The sequence below is a fragment of the Coregonus lavaretus genome (genome assembly GCF_964263955.1).
Source record: "Coregonus lavaretus genome assembly, chromosome: 5".
NCBI classification, from domain to species: Eukaryota; Metazoa; Chordata; class Actinopteri; order Salmoniformes; family Salmonidae; genus Coregonus; species Coregonus lavaretus.
In genome coordinates, this window is record NC_139992.1 from 28,406,528 (window position 1) to 28,427,605 (window position 21,078).

The window sequence follows — 21,078 nt, forward strand, 5'->3', positions numbered from 1 at the left end:
AAATCATGTCTCTGTAGAAAACATCTGTATGCATTCAGATTCCTCAACTGTAGGCCTACACACACACACACACACACGCACACACACACTAGGCTACTCACTGGCGAAAACACTGTTTGTTGCTACGGGTTACTAATGGATACTCAGCTAGTTAGTTGCATCACAATCCAAAGCAAGCTGTTTTGTTCTTCCCTCTCTACCAAGTATGCGCGTGTGTGCCTGAGCCATAATAAATGCATGATGTGTGAGTGTGTGTGTGTGTGTGTGTGTGTGTGTGACATAAATGTAGAAATAAACTACTGGGACTCAGGAACATCTGGACACTGGCCAGGGGCCAAAATGTATGTGTTCATTAATTATAGATGATTACTGGCATACAATCTACTAATTACAACAGACAGTCAATAACTAGGCCACTCAGTGTTATTGGAGAGAGAAAAGGTAAGCCTTCTATTTGTACATAACCCCTAAGTACTGACACCGTGGCTGGGTCATGGGCCAGGGCATTGGGCAGGTACAGTTTATGGCTGTATGGGCTATAGGTTGTAGACCTATGACAATTTGTCCTCTAGTGAATACTGATTATCTGGTTCATCCCTAGCACGTCCAACGGGGGAAAACTCGTTGCAGGATGCTTACAGGAGTGCAGGAGAAAGTAACGATTTAATATGTTTTATTCCCTTCCATCATACCACTTGGTGGACTAGGGATTCCTATTGAATCCTATTGCAGTGTGGGAGGAGCGGAAGAGGAGGAAGTCGTTCTACAGCAGATTGGATAGTGTTGCTTCAGATTCAGTTGTGAAAACGAAGCTGCACGCGACCCGCGCTGTGTTTTCAGAGAGAGCGGAGAGCGTCGGACGTTTCCGAGCGCAGAAAGAAGGAGCGGTTTTGACTGAGGACGGATGTTTTGCGGAGCGGCGTTTTAAACTGCCTGTACGGACTAAACTCTTGAGTTCACCGGTGTGAAAGCGAGCAGTATGCATTCGGACTGCAGGCTGCTATGGGCAGAGCGGTAATGGTGGGTAGGGGACCGAGAGAGGCCGGGCTTTTCTTCCTGTCGACTCTCATCATCCTCCTCACCGCCAGAAGCAGTCGAGCGCAGAAAGGTTGGTGTTGTTCGGTGCCACTTAATGTAACCATGTGTAATAAAAGTGCTATAAACTAGATACATATAGACATTACTACATTCGCTTTGACGCAGTGTTTCTTTTGAAGTCTACTTTGTTGCACTCCGGATAGCCAACGGCAGAGATTGTTATGCAGCTGCGCCTCAGCAAGGTTGAGCAGAGCAGATAGCCTACCTTACATGGCTCGACTGCTACATTCTCTCCCCAATCCCAAATATGTAGCCAGAATCACAGACTGCAAAAGTTCCTCACTTCTCCAAGTAGTTTGGTAGTCATTGAAATTGGTTATTTAAGTGTATAGCATAGATATAAAGGGCAGACCGGGCAAAATAAACAATAGTCATTTGTGGGCAGGATTTCAGGTGATGAAAGAGATAGCGATAACACCATTTGGTAGAATTCTAACCGAGGGGGAGGGGTTGAAGTGGTAGAGGGGTAAACAGCCTCAACAACGTCTCGTGGCGGTACATGTAGGCTAGTAACGAGTTAAATAACAACAGTATTTTTAACCCAACGAACATGGTTTAGAAACTTAAATCACTTCTCCAATTGGCACTTGGGGACGTTTATAACGTTTTTTTTTTCTTTTGGAAACATTGGTGGCAGAGTAAGGCATTTTGGTAGGCGGTCATTGTAAATAAGAATTTGTTCTTAACTGACTTGCCTAGTTAACCCTCCCGTTGTCCTAGGGTCAAAATGACCCGCCACTGTGTTGAACCAACTTTATTTAATTTATTTAAAGTCTCACTGCCTCCTTCTCACAAATGATCCCAAAAATATAAAAATTAAATAAAGTTGGTTCAACACAGTGGCGGGTCATTTTGACCCTAGGACAACGGGAGGGTTAAATAAAGGTTAAAAACATTTAAAAAATTGGTTAGTGTTGGTGTAAGCTGATCCGAAAGCTGCTTCTCTCTAGAGATCCCCTAAAAACACGCCACTTCGATATAACTACGACTTTTCTTTTGGTAGCAGGTTATGAGAATTTACGCAGCAGGTTATGAGAATTAACGTAGCATGTAGGATAAATAGGTTGAGGTTAGGAAAAAGGTTTAGGGTAAGCGAAAATATTCTCCTAACTTGCTACGTAAAGTCACATGTATCGAAGTGGCGTGTTTGAACGGAGACCCATTTTTGTCCAGTTCATCTGAATAAAATGTCAGTTATGTTACATAACACCAGCCCAGCCGCGGATCCTCTTAGCCCATGACATACATTTACATTACATTTTAGTCATTTAGCAGACGCTCTTATCCAGAGCGACTTACAGGAGCAATTAGGGTTAAGTGCCTTGCTCAAGGGCACATCGACAGATTTTTCACCTAGTCGGCTCAGGGATTAGAACCAGCGAACTTTCGGTTACTGGCACAACGGTCTTACCCACTAAGCTACCTGCCGCCCATGACGCATGACTGTCCCCTGTTATCTCTGGTCCGAAAACAAGCCCTAGCCCATTCCCCTATAGCTGCACTGTTTACCCCTCAGTTTTTGCACATCTGTAAAGTGTAGCAATATGGGGCTGACTCCACCTAGCTTGACTTTAAATGGATTAAAGGCCACGCCATATTGCGACACCTACTTGGTCTTGGGATTGTTTTCGGATGAGGCCTCTGACTGGGCCTAGTACAGTATAGGACAGGGTCAAAGGTCAAGCCGAAAACCACAGCCCCAATTGGCTTAAATCAGCTGCAATGGATTTGTTCACTAGAACTCTGTTGGAATCCTGATAACTAAACTAAACAGTGATGGTGAAATCCTTACCTTCACCCTCTGCTGTCCAAACTACTGGTGTGTCAAAGTCTGAACATATCTAATCCCACTGATATTTCTAACTCCATAATGTGTGTGTATTTGTGTAACACAACCCTTATGTGCATATACATCCACCCATTATGTGTGGGTAGAAACAGTACATGTATGTCTCCCCTAAGTCACTCAGTGTGTGTGTGTGTGTGTCTACAGGTGATGGCTGTGGCCCCAGTGTGTTGGGCCCCAGCAGTGGGACCCTGTCCTCTCTGGGTTACCCAGGGACGTACCCCAACCACACAGTGTGTGAGTGGGAAATCAGTGTGCCGCAGGGCCTGAGGCTACACTTCCGCTTCGCTGACCTGGACATAGAGGACAACAACTGTCAGGTCAACTACCTCAGAATCTACGACGGTGTAGGACCCCAGAGGACCCAGATAGGTGAGAGAGGGATGGAGATGAGGAGGGAAGGTGGGGAGGGGATAGGGAATGGCTCTATTATCTCCTAGGGGAAAGGAGAGGGGTGTATGAAATATACATAATCAATCAATAGCAACCACTATATGACAGTATGTCAGTATATGACAGACACGTCAATAGAATAACACTGTCTGTGCCACTATCTGAATGTAGATAATAACCGCTAGATCAGAGTGCAAGATTAAGTAACTTACCCCTCTCCTCCCGACCACCAGTGAAGTTCTGTGGTCTGGGTCTGAAGGTTCCTGAGCTCATCCAGTCCGGTGGGAACCGGGTCACCATCCAGTTCATGAGTGGAACTCACCGCAGTGGGCGGGGCTTCTCCCTGTCCTACTCCACCACAGAACACACAGGTACAAGGGGTCAACGGTCATGGGGTGGGGTCTGAGCTGCATCCTAACTGTGTGAACTGTGAGGTGATCATTCAAGCTGCTGCTGGTGTCCCAATCCTCAGATATGACAATGTCACCCATTATAGACCGCTGTGTTAACTCTTAGTTGAGATTACAATAGATTGTTTTACAGTAACATTGTGCCCCCATGGCTGATGGAGTTGCCTAGGTAACTGTGTGTGTTTGTATGATTGGGAGTTGCAGGGTCTCATGTGAGTCCTATTATAAATGTGTTTCTACTCCCTCTTTTTTCCCTTTCCTCCTCTACTCTCTCTCTCCCTTTTCCACCTTTTCCTTACTGGATAAATAACTATTTTAAATGTATGAGACTGACTGTGTTGTCTGTAAGTGGTACCTCGTGCTGCTCTCTCTGTCAGGGTGTGGGAGATATATGGAGTGAATTCAGTTACAGGGAGATGTAAGGAAAGTGATCTGCTGTAACATGACAGACATGGAGCATGCCTGGAGAGTATTACAGCTGGCATTTATCTCCACATAACTGTGTGTGTGTGTGTTTTAATACTGGAGTTCTTAATCTAGACATACTGCAGCTCTGTGTGTGTGCATCATGCATGTGTGGGTTTGTTTTTTGTGTGTCTACTGTGAGAGAGTAGTAGAGAGAGGGTATAAGAAAGGGTACAGTGAGAGATGGGAGGTGAATAGAGAAGGAAGTTAAAGGAGCGTTATGGTAGAGGGCAGATGGAAGGACAGGGAGGCTTAGGCCAAGATTCAATCCGTAACGACGGTATATAATGCGCTTGACAGTTAATTTCCAATTGAGCCGAAATCTGCATTGTTTACCTTGAATGCGATCTCCTGCGAATGCGGTAACATTGTTTTTAAGGCGTTTACAGACAGGCCGCAGTTAGCGGCAAAGGTCTCATAGACTTCAATGGGAGTAGGGCGGTGAGTGGCAAAACGCAAGTAGTTTTGCAAGCCGCGCGGTTCTTCGTGCTCACTACCGTGGACGGTGCTGATGGCTCAGCGCTTGAGGCGCCAAAATATTAAATTAGCTGAAGTCTTGAGCGGCTGCCGCGCATGGTTGACCAATGAGCATAGTTCACCTTGTCAACCAATCAAACAATGTTTTAATGACAACATTCGAGCTGACAACAACTGGGACCGCTGTTCTCTACACAAGGTAGGTGGATTTTCTCACGGTTAAATTGTCGTTTACTGCAGCCCGTCTCTAAGCGCCTTTAAAATCTGCATTGTCTATAAGCGCGATTGGATTGAATCCCGGCCTTAATGATGGGGTGTTCTGTTGCAGTGAGAGTGTCAGAACAGTGCGTGTACGTATCCAGAACCCTTAGGTGAAGCCCACCCTGTCCCTGTGTGGCTGGGCTTTGTCACACACCACTCCAAAGAGTTGTCTATCTCTGCAGACTAGAGTGGCACAGACTGTGTGTGTGTGTTTAGAGCCATTAGCGCTGTGCACTGCAGATCCAGCGTGTGGTGACACTTGTCTGTTGTGTCAGGAGTCTGTCTACATCGCCAGTCTCCCTGGAGAGAAGGAGAGATAGATGAGGGGATGGAGGGGGAAGGAAGCTAGAGGAAAACTAAAGTGGGATGCAGGGGGGTGGAGAGAGAGAAAGGTTGGAGAAGGGAGAAGTTGAGGGTGAACAGAGAGAGTGAGATACAACAAAGCTTTTATCCACATCCTCTGAAAGAGGGAAATCAAATTACTGAAGAGAGAGAAAGAGATGGGGTGAAAGACTGATGTATATGTTATTGCACATTCATATGTTAGAGAGTGTTATCATCCTCAGTGACTGGATGGGGATTTCTAACCTTGTGGGCATCCCCTCAGTGTTAAAAAAAAAAAAAACACTCTTGCTCGCTACAGCACACTGTGTGTGTGTCTGTCTGTGCGTGTTTGTTCTGCTTGTGTTCATGTGCGTGTGTCTACCTAGACAGGGTGGAATAGAGAGAGAGAGAGCTGAGTTAATGTGATTCTACAGAATACATTTCACCGTTTCAGGGTATGATTAGCAAAACACATCTTCTACATTACGTTAGCGAGCTAGCTTGTTTACAACGGGCAAAAAAGTTCCACGCGACTTGCGCTGCAGCTACCAACTCAGGTCCAGGATTAGTTTCAGCCAGGGTTCATTTGCGTTTCACACGTGCTTTATAGAGCGGATCAGGGTAGGATCCAGATCATAAGGGGATATAAGAAAACGCCCTTAATCTATAAATGTCTTTCACAGAAAATAGATGATTTGCAGTATGGATCAGATGAGATGGAGGTCAGTACCACTAAATATATTAAGAGGGACATTTTTGGTGTGCCGCAGAATTTGTTATCCCATCAAGGTGTGCCATGGTTCAAAAAAAGGTTGGGAACCACTGAGATAGCTTACTCAAAAATATGCTTCAATGGTAGGATGCATATGCCTAATCAATGTAATTCTAAGCTAAATATGAATAAACAATCTGTATTTTTCTGGCGTTCCTTAAATTCTGTTTGGTGCCTAACTTTTGGGAGCAAACCATGTGGTGTCACCATATTGCTAAGTATGGTGATACTTGGCCTGGTATCACAGCGTTAGTAAAATGTTGGTATTGTGACAACCCCTCTCTGGAAATAGGCACATTTTCTTGCAGTTTACACAGATTTTTTGCATGTTTTGGACTGTCACCAGTTTGCATCCCTGTTTGTAGATCTGATCACCTGTCAAGACAAGGGAATCCACTTCACTGAGGCAGAGTTCACAAGATACTGTCCTGCAGGATGTCTGACCTCTGTTGGGGAGATCTCTGGGACCATACCCCATGGCTACAGAGACGTGAGTATATGCACAGTACTCATGGAATGGTTTGTGGATGTGCATGTGCATGAGTGGTGCTGGGGACTGAGAGATGAGCAAGTCAACGAAACAGAGACAGACTGGGTGGGAACAGTGCATGTGCGTGGGTGTGTGCATCTTTGTGTGAGCGTATGCATTTGTGTGTGTGTGTGTGTGTGTGTGTGTCAGTGTTAGTCATTGTGGAGGGCACACAGTTCCCAGGTGATTCACACTGCCCAATACCCTCCTCCACCAACCTGCTCATCACTCAGCAGTACCCACCACCACTGCCACTAACCCACAGGAACTAACTGGCCACGCACACAGTCATGACTCACTTCATGGCTATGTTCCCCTCTCTCTCTCGTTCTATATCTCTTTTACTCTCTCCCCATCTCTCTTTTTCCAGTCTCATTCACTCTCTCTTTACCCTGCTGGACCTTGTCTGTCCCAATTCACCCCCCCCCCCCCTCTCTCTCTGTCTCTCTCTCATGAAGTTCTTTGTAAACAGGGCCTCTCTCAGCGTATGCACATCCCAGGCTGATGTCCTCACAATGCCCCGGCTGTGTCTGAGGTCATGGGGGCTGAGTGAGTCTGCGGCTGATGACCTCATGCCTGGGCTGGTCAGGGGGCCATGGGGGTGGGAAAGAGGGGAGGGAAGGCTAGATGGGGGGTGTGGGTGTTATCAAAGAGGGGGGGCCCAGGGGTGGCTCAGAGGCACAGTAGAGGGCAAGAGTGTGTGTGTGTATGTATGTGTGTCAGGGGGTGTCTCAGAGGCATAGGGGAGGGGAAGGGGGTTTGGGGGAGGTGAGCTAATTGTTTGGCCCGAAGGAACAGCCTCTTCTAATCCATTCCAGCTGGAGGAGGGTGCTGAGCGGACTGGTGTGTGTGCGTGCGTGTGCATGTGAGCGTGCCTATGTGGCGTGTACATGCGTGCAGGCATATGTTTGTGACGTGTGGTGTGTGTGTGTGTTTCTGAGCTTGTGTAGGCGGTGTTGCAGTTTACATAGCAGAAAAGGATCCTGGGTTCTACATGTTCAGCCAAACAGAGCTGTACGGGGTTACAACCCAAGTCAGTCTGACTTTGGTTTCCATGGAGCATTGCCATCTGCTGCTCATTGGACCACACCTCATGTCACAGGGGGGTCAGTGCACCCCACCCATCTCTGCACGTCTACTTTACTCTCACATTCTGTCACTCTGTCAACTTTTTCAGTATGAATTTGTCTCTCTCTCTCTTGCTCTACCGGTTCTCCTGTTCCTTCTCCCATCCCTTTGGGTTGGTGTGTAATGTGTTGTAATGAGTGAGAGAGTTTGTGTGTGTGTGTAAGCGGTCTGTGCTCTGAGTTGCTGGGTGTGGTGGTTTGGAGCAGTGCAGTGTGTTTGTGTTAGTGGTTTGGTTGGGTGCTGCTTCGGATGTGGTGTGTTACTGGGATGATTTAGAGCTGAGAGGGCAAGTGTTCAGTGCCTGTGGGTACCTTGACTATGTGGTGTGTGTGTGTGTGTGTGTGAATGTGTAGAACGTGTCTATGATCGCACAATGTGTGTGTGTGTGTGTGTGTATGTCACAACACGGTGCCTTTGGTGTTACCCACAGTCCTGTCAGCTGTGAAACCCCATGTGGGGCCTTTCCAGGAAAACCATCCCACTTCACTCACCCAGCTGCCCACTGCTGGGAACTGTGGTCTCACTAAATGTGTGTTCACTAGTGTGTGTACGTGTTTTGCCAATATATGCATGAATAGATCGATTTTATGATGTCTGCAAATTACTGAGTTAGTTACTGGAAAGCTAAGGGAATACATGAAGAAGAGAAAGGGAAATGTTTAAACAATCCAACCTTTTCAGTGATCTTAATATGATATTAACTCACGGAAGGAGGGAAGGAATTAAGGAAGGATGTATATCAAATTCAAAAAAAAAAAATGTATAGAGCTCTTTTACATGATGTCACAAAGTGCTATACAGAAATCCTGCCTAAAACCCCAAACAGCAAGCAATGCAGATGTAGAAGCACGGTGGCTAGGAAAAACTCCCTAGAAAGGCAGGAACCTAGGAAGAAACCTAGAGAGAAACCAGGCTCTGAGGGGTGGCCAGTCCTCTTCTGGCTGTGCTGGGTGGAGATTATAAGAGTACATGGCCATTAAGGCCAGATTGTTCTTCATTCATAGATGACCAGCAGTGGTTGTAGAGGGTGCAACAGGTCAGTAACTCAGAAGTAAATGTCAGTTGGCTTTTCATAGCCGAGCATTCAGAGTTCGAGACAGCAGGTGTGGTAGAGAGAGCGAGAGAGTCGAAAACAGTAGGTCCGGGACAAGGTAGCACGTCCGGTGAACAGGTCAGGGTTCCATAGCCGCAGGCAGAACAGTTGAAACTGGAGCAGCAGCACGACCAGGTGTACTAGGGACAGCCAGGAGTCATCAGGCCAGGTAGTCCTGAGGCATGGTCCTAGGGCTCAGGTCCTCCGGGATGGGAGGGAGAGAGAATTAGAGGGAGCATACTTCAATTCACACAGGACACCAGATAAGACAGGAGAATTACACCAGATATAACAGACTGACCCTAGCCTCCCGGCACATAGACTATTGCAGCATAGATACTGGAGGCTGAGACAGGGGGGGCTGTGGCTCCGTCTGACGATACCCCCGGACAGGGCCAACCAGGCAGGACATAACCCCACCCACTTCGCCAAAGCACAGCCCCCACACCACTAGAGGGATATCAACAGACCACCAACTTACTACCCTGAGGCAAGGCTGAGTATAGCCCACAAATATCTCCTCCACCGCACGAGCCCGAGGGGGCAAAAACCGGACTGGAAGATCACGTCAGGGACTCAAGTGACGCACACGTCCTGGGGACGGCATGGAAAGCACTAGTAAGCTGGTGACTCAGCCCCTGTAATAGGGTCAGAGGCAGAGAATCCAAGTGGGGAGAGGGGAGCCGGCCAGGCAGAGACAGCAAGGGCGGTTCTTCACTCCAGTGCCTTGCCGTTCACCTTCGCACCCCTGGGCCAGACTACACTCAATCATAGGACCTACAGAAGAGATTAGTCTTCAGTAAAGACTTAAAGGTCGAGACCGAGTCTGCATCTCTCACATGGATAGGCAGACCATTCCATAAAAAATTAGCTCTGTAGGAGAATGCCCTGCCTCCAGCTGTTTGCTTAGAAATTCTAGGAACAATAATGAGGCCTTTTTCTTGTGATTGTAGCATACGTGTAGGTATGTACAGCAGGACCAAATCAGAGACATAGGTAGGAGCAAGCCCATGTAATGCTTTGTAGGTAAGCAGTACTTCCTAATGTTTGAAACACAGGCTTCACCATGTTTAATCGAAATGTACAGCTGAGTGTCGTACGCATAGCAGTGAAAGTTGACATTGTGTTTCCGAATGACATCACCAAGAGGTAGAATATATAGTGAAAACAATAGTGGTCCTAAAACGGAACCTTGAGGAACACCTAAACTTACAATTGATTTGTCAGAGGACAAACCATCCACAGAGACGAACTGATATCTTTCCGACAGATAAGATCTAACCCAGGCAAGAACTTGTCTGTGTAGACCAGTTAGGGTTTCCAATCTCTCCAAAAGAATGTGGTGATCGATGGTGTCAAAAGCAGCACTAAGGTCTAGGAGCACGAGGACAGACGCAGAGCCTTGGTCTGACGCCATTAAAAGGTAATTTACCACCTTCACTTCATAGATAGAAATCTATTGAAACAGGCCTTGGATCAGCATTTTTTCTTCTTCATAGCACTCAGGGTTCCCCCTGCCAGGAAGTGACATCATCGTGCCGACTTATCTCCTGTTATCTGTGGAGCTGAGGTCTGGGGACTGAGAGCTGTTCTTTGTGATCTATATCATTGTAAAACCTTATACAAGCCATTACTGTCACTCACTGGGATATATGGCCTCTCAGTTGACACCGGAACAATCCTAAACACAAGATTCACGCTCTCTCTCTCCGTCTGTCTCTCTCCTCTCTCTCTGTCTCTTTGTTATCTCCCCCTCTCATCATCCCTCTTGCTCCCTCCAGTGTTCTAACCCCTTTTCTCACAGCAGCGAGGATTCAATTGACATAGAAGTAATTTGATGAAGATGGTCATACATAAAAATGCACATTTCTAAACACTCTTGAATAGATCATAATCAATATCTCCTTCTCCCTCCCTCCTCTAGTCGTCTCCAGTGTGTCTAGCAGCCATCCATGCAGGTGTAGTGTCTAGCTCTGTGGGCGGTCAGATCAGTGTGGTTAGCAGTAAGGGCATCCCTCACTACGATGGCTCGCTGGCTAACAACGTCTCCTCCACTGTGTAAGTACTACTGTCTGTCTGGGAGAATACATCTGCTTTCTCTTCCCTTTCCATCGCTCCATCATTATGTCTATCTCTCTCTGCCTCTCTCCAGTGGTCCCTTGTCCAACAGCCTCTTCACTTTCAAGACCAGTGGTGAGTTAAGCTACAATACAAAAACAGACCATGATACCACCACAGCCACACATGCTTCTGTAACCTTTTCAACTACACCTGCCACCACAATCACTACCACAATCGCGAAGACAGTCATGTGTCCTCCCACTTGAATACACTCAGTTTCTCTCTCTCTCTCTTAGGTTGCTATGGGACACTGGGTCTAGAGTCGGGCGTTGTTAGGGACTCCCAGCTCTCTGCTTCCTCGGTGTGGGAATGGAGTGACGTGATTGGCCAGCCCAGCGAGTGGGGCCCATCTGGGGCCCGCCTTAAAAGGACAGGGCTTCCCTGGGCGTCGGCTCACAGCGACCAGCAGCAGTGGCTACAGGTGGATCTGAAGAAGGAGAAGAGGATTACAGGCATCACCACTACAGGCTCCTCCCTCCTGGAGTATCAGTTCTACGTGTCAGCCTATCGGGTCCTCTACAGCAATGACGGACAGAACTGGAGCGCCTATCGGGAGGCAGATGCTACCCAGGACAAGGTGAACACCCCTCTCATCAATAACATTAAAGGGACACTTTGCTTCTTGAAAGTCCAATATCTTGAAAACTTGACTGCTGACATACAAAACATTTTGGGAATGTATCAACAGTGGACTAAAGAAAGAAATACTAAAAGATAGTTTTGAGTGGACTTTCCCTTTAAGGAGAGAGGAAGCTACTTTAGACAAGAGTAGGGGAGCGGGGGGTTTGTGAGTTTGTTTCTATGGCAACAGTGATTGATTGCGGTTGTTTATAGCAGGAAACATGAGAGCTGACTGTGGTTGTTAAGCGCTGTGGTCACTCAGGACAGCAGCTCATTAAAGATGGATGGAGATTGATTGAGTGGCTGTGTTAGTCAGGATCTGTAATCAGGGCTTTTTATCCTATATTTAACAGGAGATAATATCACTAAGGTTAAAAATCTATTTTACAAGAGAAACCTTTCCCAAAAAGGTAGCAATCAAACATTTGTTACAAACCATACATAATATTAACAATACAGTAGTCTTGTAGGCACAGGCAAGATAACATGAGATATCATTTGGAAACATACTGTAGCTTCAATGTCTGTGTGTAGTGATGACTGTCTCTCTTTCTGTTTCATGACAGACTTTTCAAGGAAACACCAACTATCTCCATGAAGTACGCAATAACTTCATCCCACCAATCGAGGCGCGGTATGTGAGGATGAGCCCTGCCCAGTGGCACCAGCGAATCGCCCTCAAGTTTGAGCTGCTCGGATGCCAGTTCCATCAAGGTAACCAAACCAGCCAATCAGATGCAAGTCAGGTGTTTCGACTTTTTAGCCCATTTGTGAATTCGATTTTTCTTGTGGGCAGTCGAAGGGATTATATTGTCATAGAATGATTATAACTGTTCTGCCTATTCTCCCATTGGACAGCGAGACCACGGATATACCGCCCCCCTCGGCCTCCCACTCCCCCAGTGGCCACAGACACCCCCCCATTGTACGGCTTGAGCACCCACACCCCTGACATCAGAAACACCACCATGCCCCCACGCACCAGCAACGGTGAGGGAGGGAGGGAACAGATAGAGGGAAAATAGTTACAGTATCTAATTGTGCTGATGATTGTGATTGGTTCACACTGGTTGTGTTGTGGTCATAGACGTGGCGTTGGCAGCAGTGTTGGTGCCAGTGTTGGTCATGGTTCTGACCTCCCTCATCTTGACAATGGTCTGTGCCTGGCACTGGAGAAACAGGTGATGATTAACTATAACTAGTAACAACTAAATACCCATGCACTCAGTAGCTCCCAACAAAGTACATTTACATTTTAGTCATTTAGTAGACGCTCTTATCCAGGTAGTGCATTCATCTTAAGATAGCTAGGTAAGAAACTACATATCACAGTTGTAGTAAGTACATTTTTCCTCAATATTAAAGTTATCAGCAAAGCCAGTGCTAGTAGGAAAAGATGTGCAATAATTCTTTTTTTGGGGGGTGACAGATGTCTTATTTAAAATAGTATTTGAAGACGTTTTGATGTATCACACTTTCTTTGATTTTCTCCTCTGTTCTCTCTTTCTCTCTCTCCTCAGGAAGAAGAGTTCTGAGGGGGCTTATGATTTACCTCACTGGGACCGTACAGGTAAACACAACACTCTCAGTGTGTTTGTTTGTGTGTGTGTGTGTGTGTGTTTAATGTGTGTGTGTGTGTGTCTCTGTCCAGACTGGTGGAAGAGTATGAAGCAGTTCCTGCCATCCAAGATGGCAGAGGGGGAGGAGTCAGTTCGCTACAGCAGCAGTGAAGTGGGCCGGCTCAGAGGAAGAGGGAACGCCCCTAGACTACAGGCCGAACCCGCAGGTATACACACACACACACACAGCGAACTGAGTGTTTGTATGTGTAACACACCCTCTTCATCTCCTGCATTAGAATATGCCCAGCCCCTGGTGAGCGGTGTGGTGACATCACTAGGTCAGAGGTCAACCTTCAAGCCAGAGGAAGGTTCTGACCCTGGCTACACTGACCCTGACCTCTACGACGCTCCTATAGCAACAGACATCTACCACGCCTACGCTGAACCCCTGCCTGCCTCCGGCGCCGAGTACGCCACGCCCATCGTGATTGACATTGCAAGCCACCTATCAGGGAGCTCCTCGCTGAGCCAGCCAACCACAGTCTCCAGCTTCATCGGCCATGGCCCCGCCTCCCTGCTCGCACGGACAGACAGTGGGCAATCGGGGAGGTCAATGTACGACACACCCAAGAGTATAGGACAGGCCATGCCCACTGTGGATCTAGCCTATCAGGTGCCTCAGAGCAGCTCTCAGAAGCCAGCAGGGCAGAGCTGAAGGGGCGGAGTGAGGACTGTGATTGACAGGGCCGAAACCATAAACCACATCCCCCATGGACAGAGAGAGGGGGATATAACCCTGGGTCTGAGTCTGTAAAGAACACACTACCTTAAAGTGAGTTCACTTTGTCTGTATGTGAGTGTGTCTACACAGGAGTCTGTATGTACAGTATGTGTGTGTTTACATGTACATGCGTGGCCGGAGAGTGCTAGCATAGTGCCATACCAGTCCTATCACTGAAACCACAAAGATGAATGTCTACATGAAAGAGAAAGAGGAGAGATGGAGAGCTCACTACTGTTTCAGCCAGGCTTAGTCCACTCTGTCAATGTGTCTTAATTGTATGTTTAGTCAAACTGTGAGTTTATATTCCTTTAATTCCTTTCATGTGTCAATTTAAAAGTGAAGTAATTCTCCAAAGATAGGTTCTCTGAAATGGTTGCCTTCTATTATAGGCAATGTTTCTACCACTAATGTGTTCTAATAGTGTTCTCTGCATAAAGGCCGAAGGTCACCTATGTCTAAAGAGGAGTTTCCTCATTTTTACTACGGTACGCTTTGATTGGAGGCTTTTAGATCTGTTAGTTCTCAAAATCAGATCTCATAAAACTTTTGAATGTAACCATTCACCTTTGTACATAAATCTAGAGTGAAATCCACACCAAAAACCTGTGTTTCTCAAAATGATTATCTTTTATTTATTTTTCTTTCATAATTCCTGCTGAAAAGGACATACTCTCACTTAAGAAAAGCAAATGTTCCCAACCATTATGGACAGCGGTGACGAATCCTCTTCCACACGGAAGGCATCAAATAATTATGGTTGCACTGTTTTCATGGTTACATGGTTCATGGGGGGGGGAGGGGGGGGGGGGTAGTCCAAGTTTGGGAAACCCTGGTCTAGGTTACCGCGTCAGCCTTAAAGAGCTGCGTATAGGTCACGGATCCTGTCGAAGATGGTACGGAGAGGAAACAATATCACTAGTGACCAGTCAGCATACTGAAGTCAGAAACACTTCAAATTCCAATATACAGTATGCAGGTGAATGTGCATCTTTGTCTGAATGACTCTGCTGTGTGTATTTCTTGGACATTGATTGTCTCTACTGTATGATTGCTGTCTTTCGTGTGTGTGTATGTGATAACTTTCCTTAGTGTCTTTGTGCAAGTAGCTGTGTCTGTTGAACCTTTGTATCGGTGTATGTCTATCTTTGTATGGCTGTCCTAAAGAGAGAATCTAGCTATGTCTGTATGAGTGTACTGTATCTGTGTTTGATTAGTCATGTCTGTAGTAATGGATGTCAGGAAATAATTTGTCAGGTCACTCCCTGTCCTGAACACCAAATCTGATCCTGGACCAGTTTGTTAAAGGTTAGGACATCAGTAGGGAAGGCTGGCCCTAGGTCAGTGTGTGTGTTTCTGTGAGTTCACAGATTGTACAAAGAGAAATAAAGACTTTAAAAATAAGTAATGTTTTTTTACAAAAACGTTAATGCACAACACATTCATACGGTCAACAGTAAAAAATTTAATCTTAAATGATTCCTTCATATTTCACATTACTTCATATCAATATCTTGAAGATAACATCTTAATAGATATTCAAGCACTGGTATAAATTATAACATCTGAAAACAATTTCCAATGATATCCCACCTTATGTCATTTTAACACCACTACTGCCATCACATGGTGATGTAGGGAAATTAAACCAAGCACAAGCATTCATGATGATCAAACGCTAATAACACAAACCACATCTCAAATGTAGAACTACGTACATTTGGACCATTGACCATTTCAATAAATCAGTCACATTTACAGTATTTAGAATGAAATATCAGACTTCTCTTTCTCATGATTCACTCAATATTTCTCCTCTTCTTCCTCACCCTTTTTGGTCCTTTTCCATCACTCCTCCATGTTCTGACCGTTCATACCAAACTTCCACCAAATGGCGGTAAAGATTACAGCGAGGAGCAGGATGAGACAGTCAGTGATCTGGTAGGCTTCGGTGAGGAAGTTGTTCTGACCCCCGACCCAGCTGACTGGACAGTGCCACTTCCTTTCTGCCCCAGAAGGACTCCACTGCAAAGGTCAAGGATAAACAGAGCCACATACGGTACACACCTTATATCTAAACACAGAGGCTCCAAATAGTCAGTAGGCTTACTGTTAGTTCTTCGATTTTTTTCTTCTTCACACAGATGACAAAGGAAAAAGCTGTTGGTGTTTTTGTGCTTGATGTGCTGTGACCCACACTGTTCTAATAACTGACCAAATAAACAAAAATCAACATTTCAAGCCACAACCTACTGTTTCACTTCCACCCAATGAGAAACTAGCTAACCCCACTAGGAACCTGCCATTGGGAAACCGTTTTAATTCAATTGATTCAAATCTCAAAATGATCAATCTGGTAGAATAAAGCATGAATAACCAGATGAATAATAAAGGACACTGTAGGAGATATGGACGCTGTAGTTCCCAGGCGGCAGCCCTCGTAGAGCTTCTTGAAATTGGGGAAGGCAGCCTCCCTCATCCACACGATCAGGTCCTCATTGATGAATCCGTTGTTGTTGTGGTACCAGGGGTCCAGGTCACACATTGCTTTCTGCCAGTACAGAGGCCGTGCCGTGCCTGACAACACATAGACAACTAGGACAGAGTTTTGACAACAGTGATACCAACATTTGGAAAGGCAAGTAAGAGGAAGCGGTGATATAAATGTATATTAAATAAGAATGTGGTATTACACCATAACTATTAATAATAGAGATGGCCATGAACACACTGTGTGGGTGTATTGTGAGACACACCTTCAAACACCTGTGCTAACGTTAGTGTCTTGTTCTCAACCGGTGGGTTGTGCAACTTGACGTTCTTGTCGGTGTACCAGGTGATGTCCTTCCTGAACAGAGGAACATGGACCACCGGACCCCCCTTTTCTGAGTGATACGTCAGAGTCAAGGAGACTGGGACAAACAAACAAAACTCATCAAGAAATCAGTCAGTCAGTAAATTAATCAAAATCAGGTCTCATGTCAGATTGATTTGATCATATCACTGGATATTAAAAGGTGTTTTCCCCCGAATCCTATATATCATGCAGTCACATTGTTAGCAGAGACTCATAACATAGTGTGGGTAATGCCAGACAGACAGGAATAGATAGATAGAGTAGATAGAAACAGTTGCTACCTTGAGGTTTTCATTTTCTCCCGACCATCTGTCCATCGTCCCTGGAGTACATGTATATGTTCTGGTGGAAGTTGATCAGCCCATTGTAGAAGAACATGTCTCTCTGGGACAGGAAACAGGAAATGCGTCATCACTATGCGTCTCAAAGGACTTGGATTTGGTTCGACAGCTTGTGGTCTTGTCGAAGTGTCCACACCAAGACAGAAACACACACACTCACACCTTCAATGTGTCTTCAATGTTAAACACCATTGTGCAGTTGCAGCTCTGGTTGGCGTTGGCACTGTCTTTACGCTTCTCAAAACACAATTATCACATGACCCTGCGTGTGTGTAGTCCACCTGTGGAGAGAGAACAGAAGAGATGGTGAGAGAGAGAAATAGAGATAGCAAACATTAAAACCTATATGAACTTTAGATTGATGCTTGTTCGCCACTGCCACTCCTCCTGTTATACTGTACACTCATTCTCAGGATACCCTTAAACTCTTCTCTCTCCCTCTCATTGTCTCTCTCTCTCTTTTTTCTTCTTTTTTTTCTTTTTTCTTAGGGGGTAGATCAGCTTTAATATTGCAGATAGATTGTAACTTCCATCAATGTAATTGTCTGCATCACTTCCAATCCCCCATATGTTTTTTCTCTCTCGCATATATATATATATATATATATATATATATATATATATATATATATATATATATATATATATATATATATATATATATATATATATATATATATATATATATATATACACATACACATATACATATCCTTAAAAAAAATATTTTTCCCTTTATTACTTTCCAACCCCACCACCCCTTCCCTAATTGGAGTAAACTAGTGAACAACAATGCTTAGGCCTCTACTTCCAGCTTATACATACTATATACATTTCATGGATACAGTCAATTTTACAATAATTCTATTTTTTTGTTTTTACTCCTGAACTTCCTCTACCCTCAACCTCTCCGATCATTTTCATGATGTCCATCCGGTTTGCTTCTATATGCCATATCTTTCTAACTGTGCTCTTTCACAAATGCTCTCAACCTATAACCTATATACTTATTATGGACACAGTATGCTTTACATTAGTTATCTTGTTGTTGCTAGTTGTTATTAGTCCCATCCTTCAACTCCATGCAACACCACCCATCTATCTCTTAACACCATCCATATTGGATTTCTATTTGCCATATATTTTTCAACAGTACTGTGATGTTTTACAAAAGTTCTGAACCTTTCTATTCTCATTGTTTCTACAGATTATAAATTGAAAATAACCATTTTTGCTAAAAGTATTATTATATTATTGATCGATTGACTATGACTTTTCAGATCACCCAGTAGTGCTCTCTGCAGGGTCAGCTCCATGCAAATATTGCAATCCTTCAGCCATTCCTGGACCTGTGTCCAGAAACAAGCTACAAATGGACAGTACCAAAACAAATGATCTAATGATTCTGTCTCTTCGCAGCAAAATCTGCAGAGCTGGGAAGATTGTATCCCCCATATAGGCACACTCCCAGTAGACCATATAGTGGCCATACAGTAGAAGAAAGGCAGGACGGTGTGAGCTGTGAGCATGGGGGACCAGACAGGCAGTCTCTGATGTTTGAAAGCCGAGTTATCAGGCCTCCGGGCCAGGAGCCCAGCGTGGGCCTTCGCCTTGCCCATGACAGAGAGCTCCGGCTGGGGCAGGGAAAGGAGCACGGATAGGGTCAGGCAACCAGAGAACAAGCAAGGAATGGGAGTCTTGTCTCTCTTCTCTTCCCGTCTTCTTTAACATGGTCTTATCTCTTTGTTCCTCTCCCTTGTTCTCGCTCCCCTCCCTGCCAAGAATCCTTGGCTCTACTTCCTCTTTCCGTCTCTTCTCTCTCATTCTTTTTCTACTGTTATTCTCTCACTCCTTCCTTAGCGCTTCAGTCCTACATACATACAGATGTTTTACAGTCTAACAGATCATCGAGCTGAAATACTGCAGGTTTATTTTTAGACAGTAACTTACGATCATTTCCCCTTCGAACCAGTTGCCTGTGTCTGTACCTGCCTCGTTGTTGTAGAACAACTTCACACACAGGATGTTATGATAAATCAGACTTCCTACTGGGCGAAACAACTCATGACCTCAGACTCAGTGGGATGGGCTTCCCGCTGGTGTGGGTGAACAAACAGAGAGTCTGGTTCCATTCAGAATGGCTTTATTCAAACCATCCCACAGGGACTACAACACTGTATAAACAATATCAGACATTTTACATGGTCACTTAAAATAGAAAAATAACAACAACAGTGTCACACAGAGAAGGTAAAAACAGGATAGGGAAGTGTCCAGCAGTCTCTCTCTGTTATGGAGACATAATTGGTTTGAGGTGCCCCACTTAACTTTGTTGTGTGTAGGTGTGTGTGTGTGTTTCAAGGTTATTATAGTTTCGTGATTTAATATTAGTTTTTATTTCTATTCGTTTTTAGATTTTTATTGGAAATTCAGTTTAGTTTCAGTTAGTTCAGACTTGATTTGCTCGTTTTTATTTAGTTTCAGTTTGATAAAAACATTTATATTTCGTTTTATATTATTTAATTAAAATTTTAGTGTTAGGGACAGAAAGTAGCCTATGTGTGGGAGGCTAGGAGCCATTTATATGTTGAAGGCCTATAGTTTTTTTGGTTTTTGGGATGTCACTTCTTGCCACTGGGGGGCAGTAATACATAAATTGATGGGCCAGGACCATAGACCTGGATAGACATAACAGCTCTGTATCTGTGTCATGATGACGTCTGTGAGAGCATGGGCAGCGCCATTGAGGCCATCTCCATCTTGAAATCGTACATTTTCTTCTTCACAAGTAAAAGTAATTGGCTGATTCCTCCTGATGACCCGGCTGTCACGACTCCAACCAGGTCATCAGGTCATGCCAACCGGGTCATCAGCAGGGATCAGCCAATGAAATTGGAAGTCCCGCACAGTTGACTAAATAAAAATGGCAAGAATCCTCTATGGCGCTGCCCATGATAACACCAGCTTTTGGCCACTAGAGGGCTCCATACAACTCCATGGCCAGGACATTGGTTTGGTTAGGTTTAAACTATAAAACAATCGTAATGTGACTTGGATTTAAAGGATAAGCGCCTAGACTGGTGCAATAAATATGGTGGAAGGGTACTCCCTTGCCCATGTTTAAACCAATCCAATTATTTTTTAATTTTAGTATTAGAAGTAAGAAGAATCAAGTATATTTACCTTTATCTGACAGAAAGAGAGAGGAAAAAACTACAAATGAAGTCATGGCACATTTGACATATTATGTTTATGTAATATTAAATAAGTATCACTGACTAACCCCATAGGGTTAATAAAAACAGCTCCAACAACAGCAAAAACTTATGTAATACAACACTTCTTCACAAATCTATCAGTTGACAGCCAGCTTGTGTGTGTGTGTGTGTGTTTCTGTTCAACCATACAAAATGTTCTGGTTTATCTTCAATAAGACTCTGTGTTCCAGAGAGGAGGTCGTTCGTGTTCTCAAGCCTGATGACAGTTGTCCACAGACAGAGAATATTCTCTGCACGAACGCTCGAGATGCAGTGGCAGAAACCAGATCCAGTGCCACAGGACACAGCTTTGGATAAACAGCCATCCTTGTCTGCCAGAACTGGAGAGGTGACTCTGTAAACATGCTCCCCTTACCTCCTCCAGGTTTTTCCGCAGCTCACACGGGGCACTTAATGCCCTGCCAGGTTGACCCGCTGGACAGTGACCTCAGACACAATCTTTGATGCGAGGCTATCTTTCTGAAGAACTGTGGTCGAGATTTTTGCTTGATTCATCGTGCTGGCATCTTCCTGGGGTCCTGCTGCTCCATGGCTGTACTCTCTGATTTGCTGAAGTACAAATGACTCTGCTTCCCTCATCAGTGGCTCCATCTCTGTTGAGCGAAATGCCAGAGACATACTTGGGTCTATCAGGCAAGCTGCTGCAGGGGTTGGATCGAAGTTGGCTGCCAGAGGATTCAGTATGCATGCAAAGCGCTCAAGCAGTGACTTCAGGAGGACC

At 45.0% G+C, this 21,078-nt stretch overlaps 2 protein-coding genes and 1 pseudogene across 5 annotated transcripts in view; 1 reads left to right on the top strand and 2 right to left on the bottom strand.

Moving 5' to 3' along the window:
- Nucleotides 1-1,551, bottom strand: part of col8a1a (collagen, type VIII, alpha 1a) — a 77,249-nt gene extending 75,698 nt beyond the window's left edge. The window contains exon 1 of the mRNA XM_084161988.1: nt 1,304-1,551. The gene's annotated coding sequence lies outside the window, so the exon portion shown is untranslated. The remainder of the gene's footprint in view (nt 1-1,303) is intronic.
- LOC311129643 (discoidin, CUB and LCCL domain-containing protein 2-like) lies at nt 794-15,285 on the top strand. 3 transcript variants are annotated; one of them, XM_084162002.1, is made up of 13 exons: nt 794-1,108; nt 3,092-3,316; nt 3,571-3,708; nt 6,412-6,536; nt 10,721-10,854; nt 10,949-10,989; nt 11,154-11,494; nt 12,105-12,252; nt 12,397-12,528; nt 12,626-12,719; nt 13,059-13,108; nt 13,190-13,324; nt 13,397-15,285. In XM_084162002.1, exons 1-13 carry the CDS (start codon nt 1,003-1,005, stop codon nt 13,813-13,815), a joined length of 2,088 nt encoding a protein of 695 aa, XP_084018128.1. In that variant the 5' UTR covers nt 794-1,002; the 3' UTR covers nt 13,816-15,285. The 3 variants fall into 3 exon arrangements, with proteins under 3 accessions (XP_084018128.1, XP_084018126.1, XP_084018127.1); XM_084162000.1 differs by having other exon boundaries at nt 13,059-13,324; XM_084162001.1 differs by having other exon boundaries at nt 13,190-15,285.
- On the bottom strand, nt 14,676-18,698 carry LOC311129218 (cell cycle control protein 50A-like; annotated as a pseudogene). The gene is made up of 6 exons (XR_014615308.1): nt 18,556-18,698; nt 17,242-17,323; nt 17,020-17,122; nt 16,638-16,812; nt 16,216-16,476; nt 14,676-15,948 (listed from the first exon to the last, which is right to left on the bottom strand). The product of XR_014615308.1 is annotated as a cell cycle control protein 50A-like (transcript).
- Nucleotides 18,699-21,078: the final 2,380 nt, after the last annotated feature.

Excerpts from the sequence above, each read along its gene's own strand:
- LOC311129643 (XM_084162000.1), top strand. The coding sequence starts at position 1,003 with ATGGGCAGAGCGGTAATGGTGGGTAGGGGACCGAGAGAGGCCGGGCTT. Across the intron at positions 6,537-10,720 it reads TACCCCATGGCTACAGAGAC|TCGTCTCCAGTGTGTCTAGC; the intron begins GTGAGTATATGC and ends TCCCTCCTCTAG. Across the intron at positions 10,855-10,948 it reads AACAACGTCTCCTCCACTGT|TGGTCCCTTGTCCAACAGCC; the intron begins GTAAGTACTACT and ends GCCTCTCTCCAG.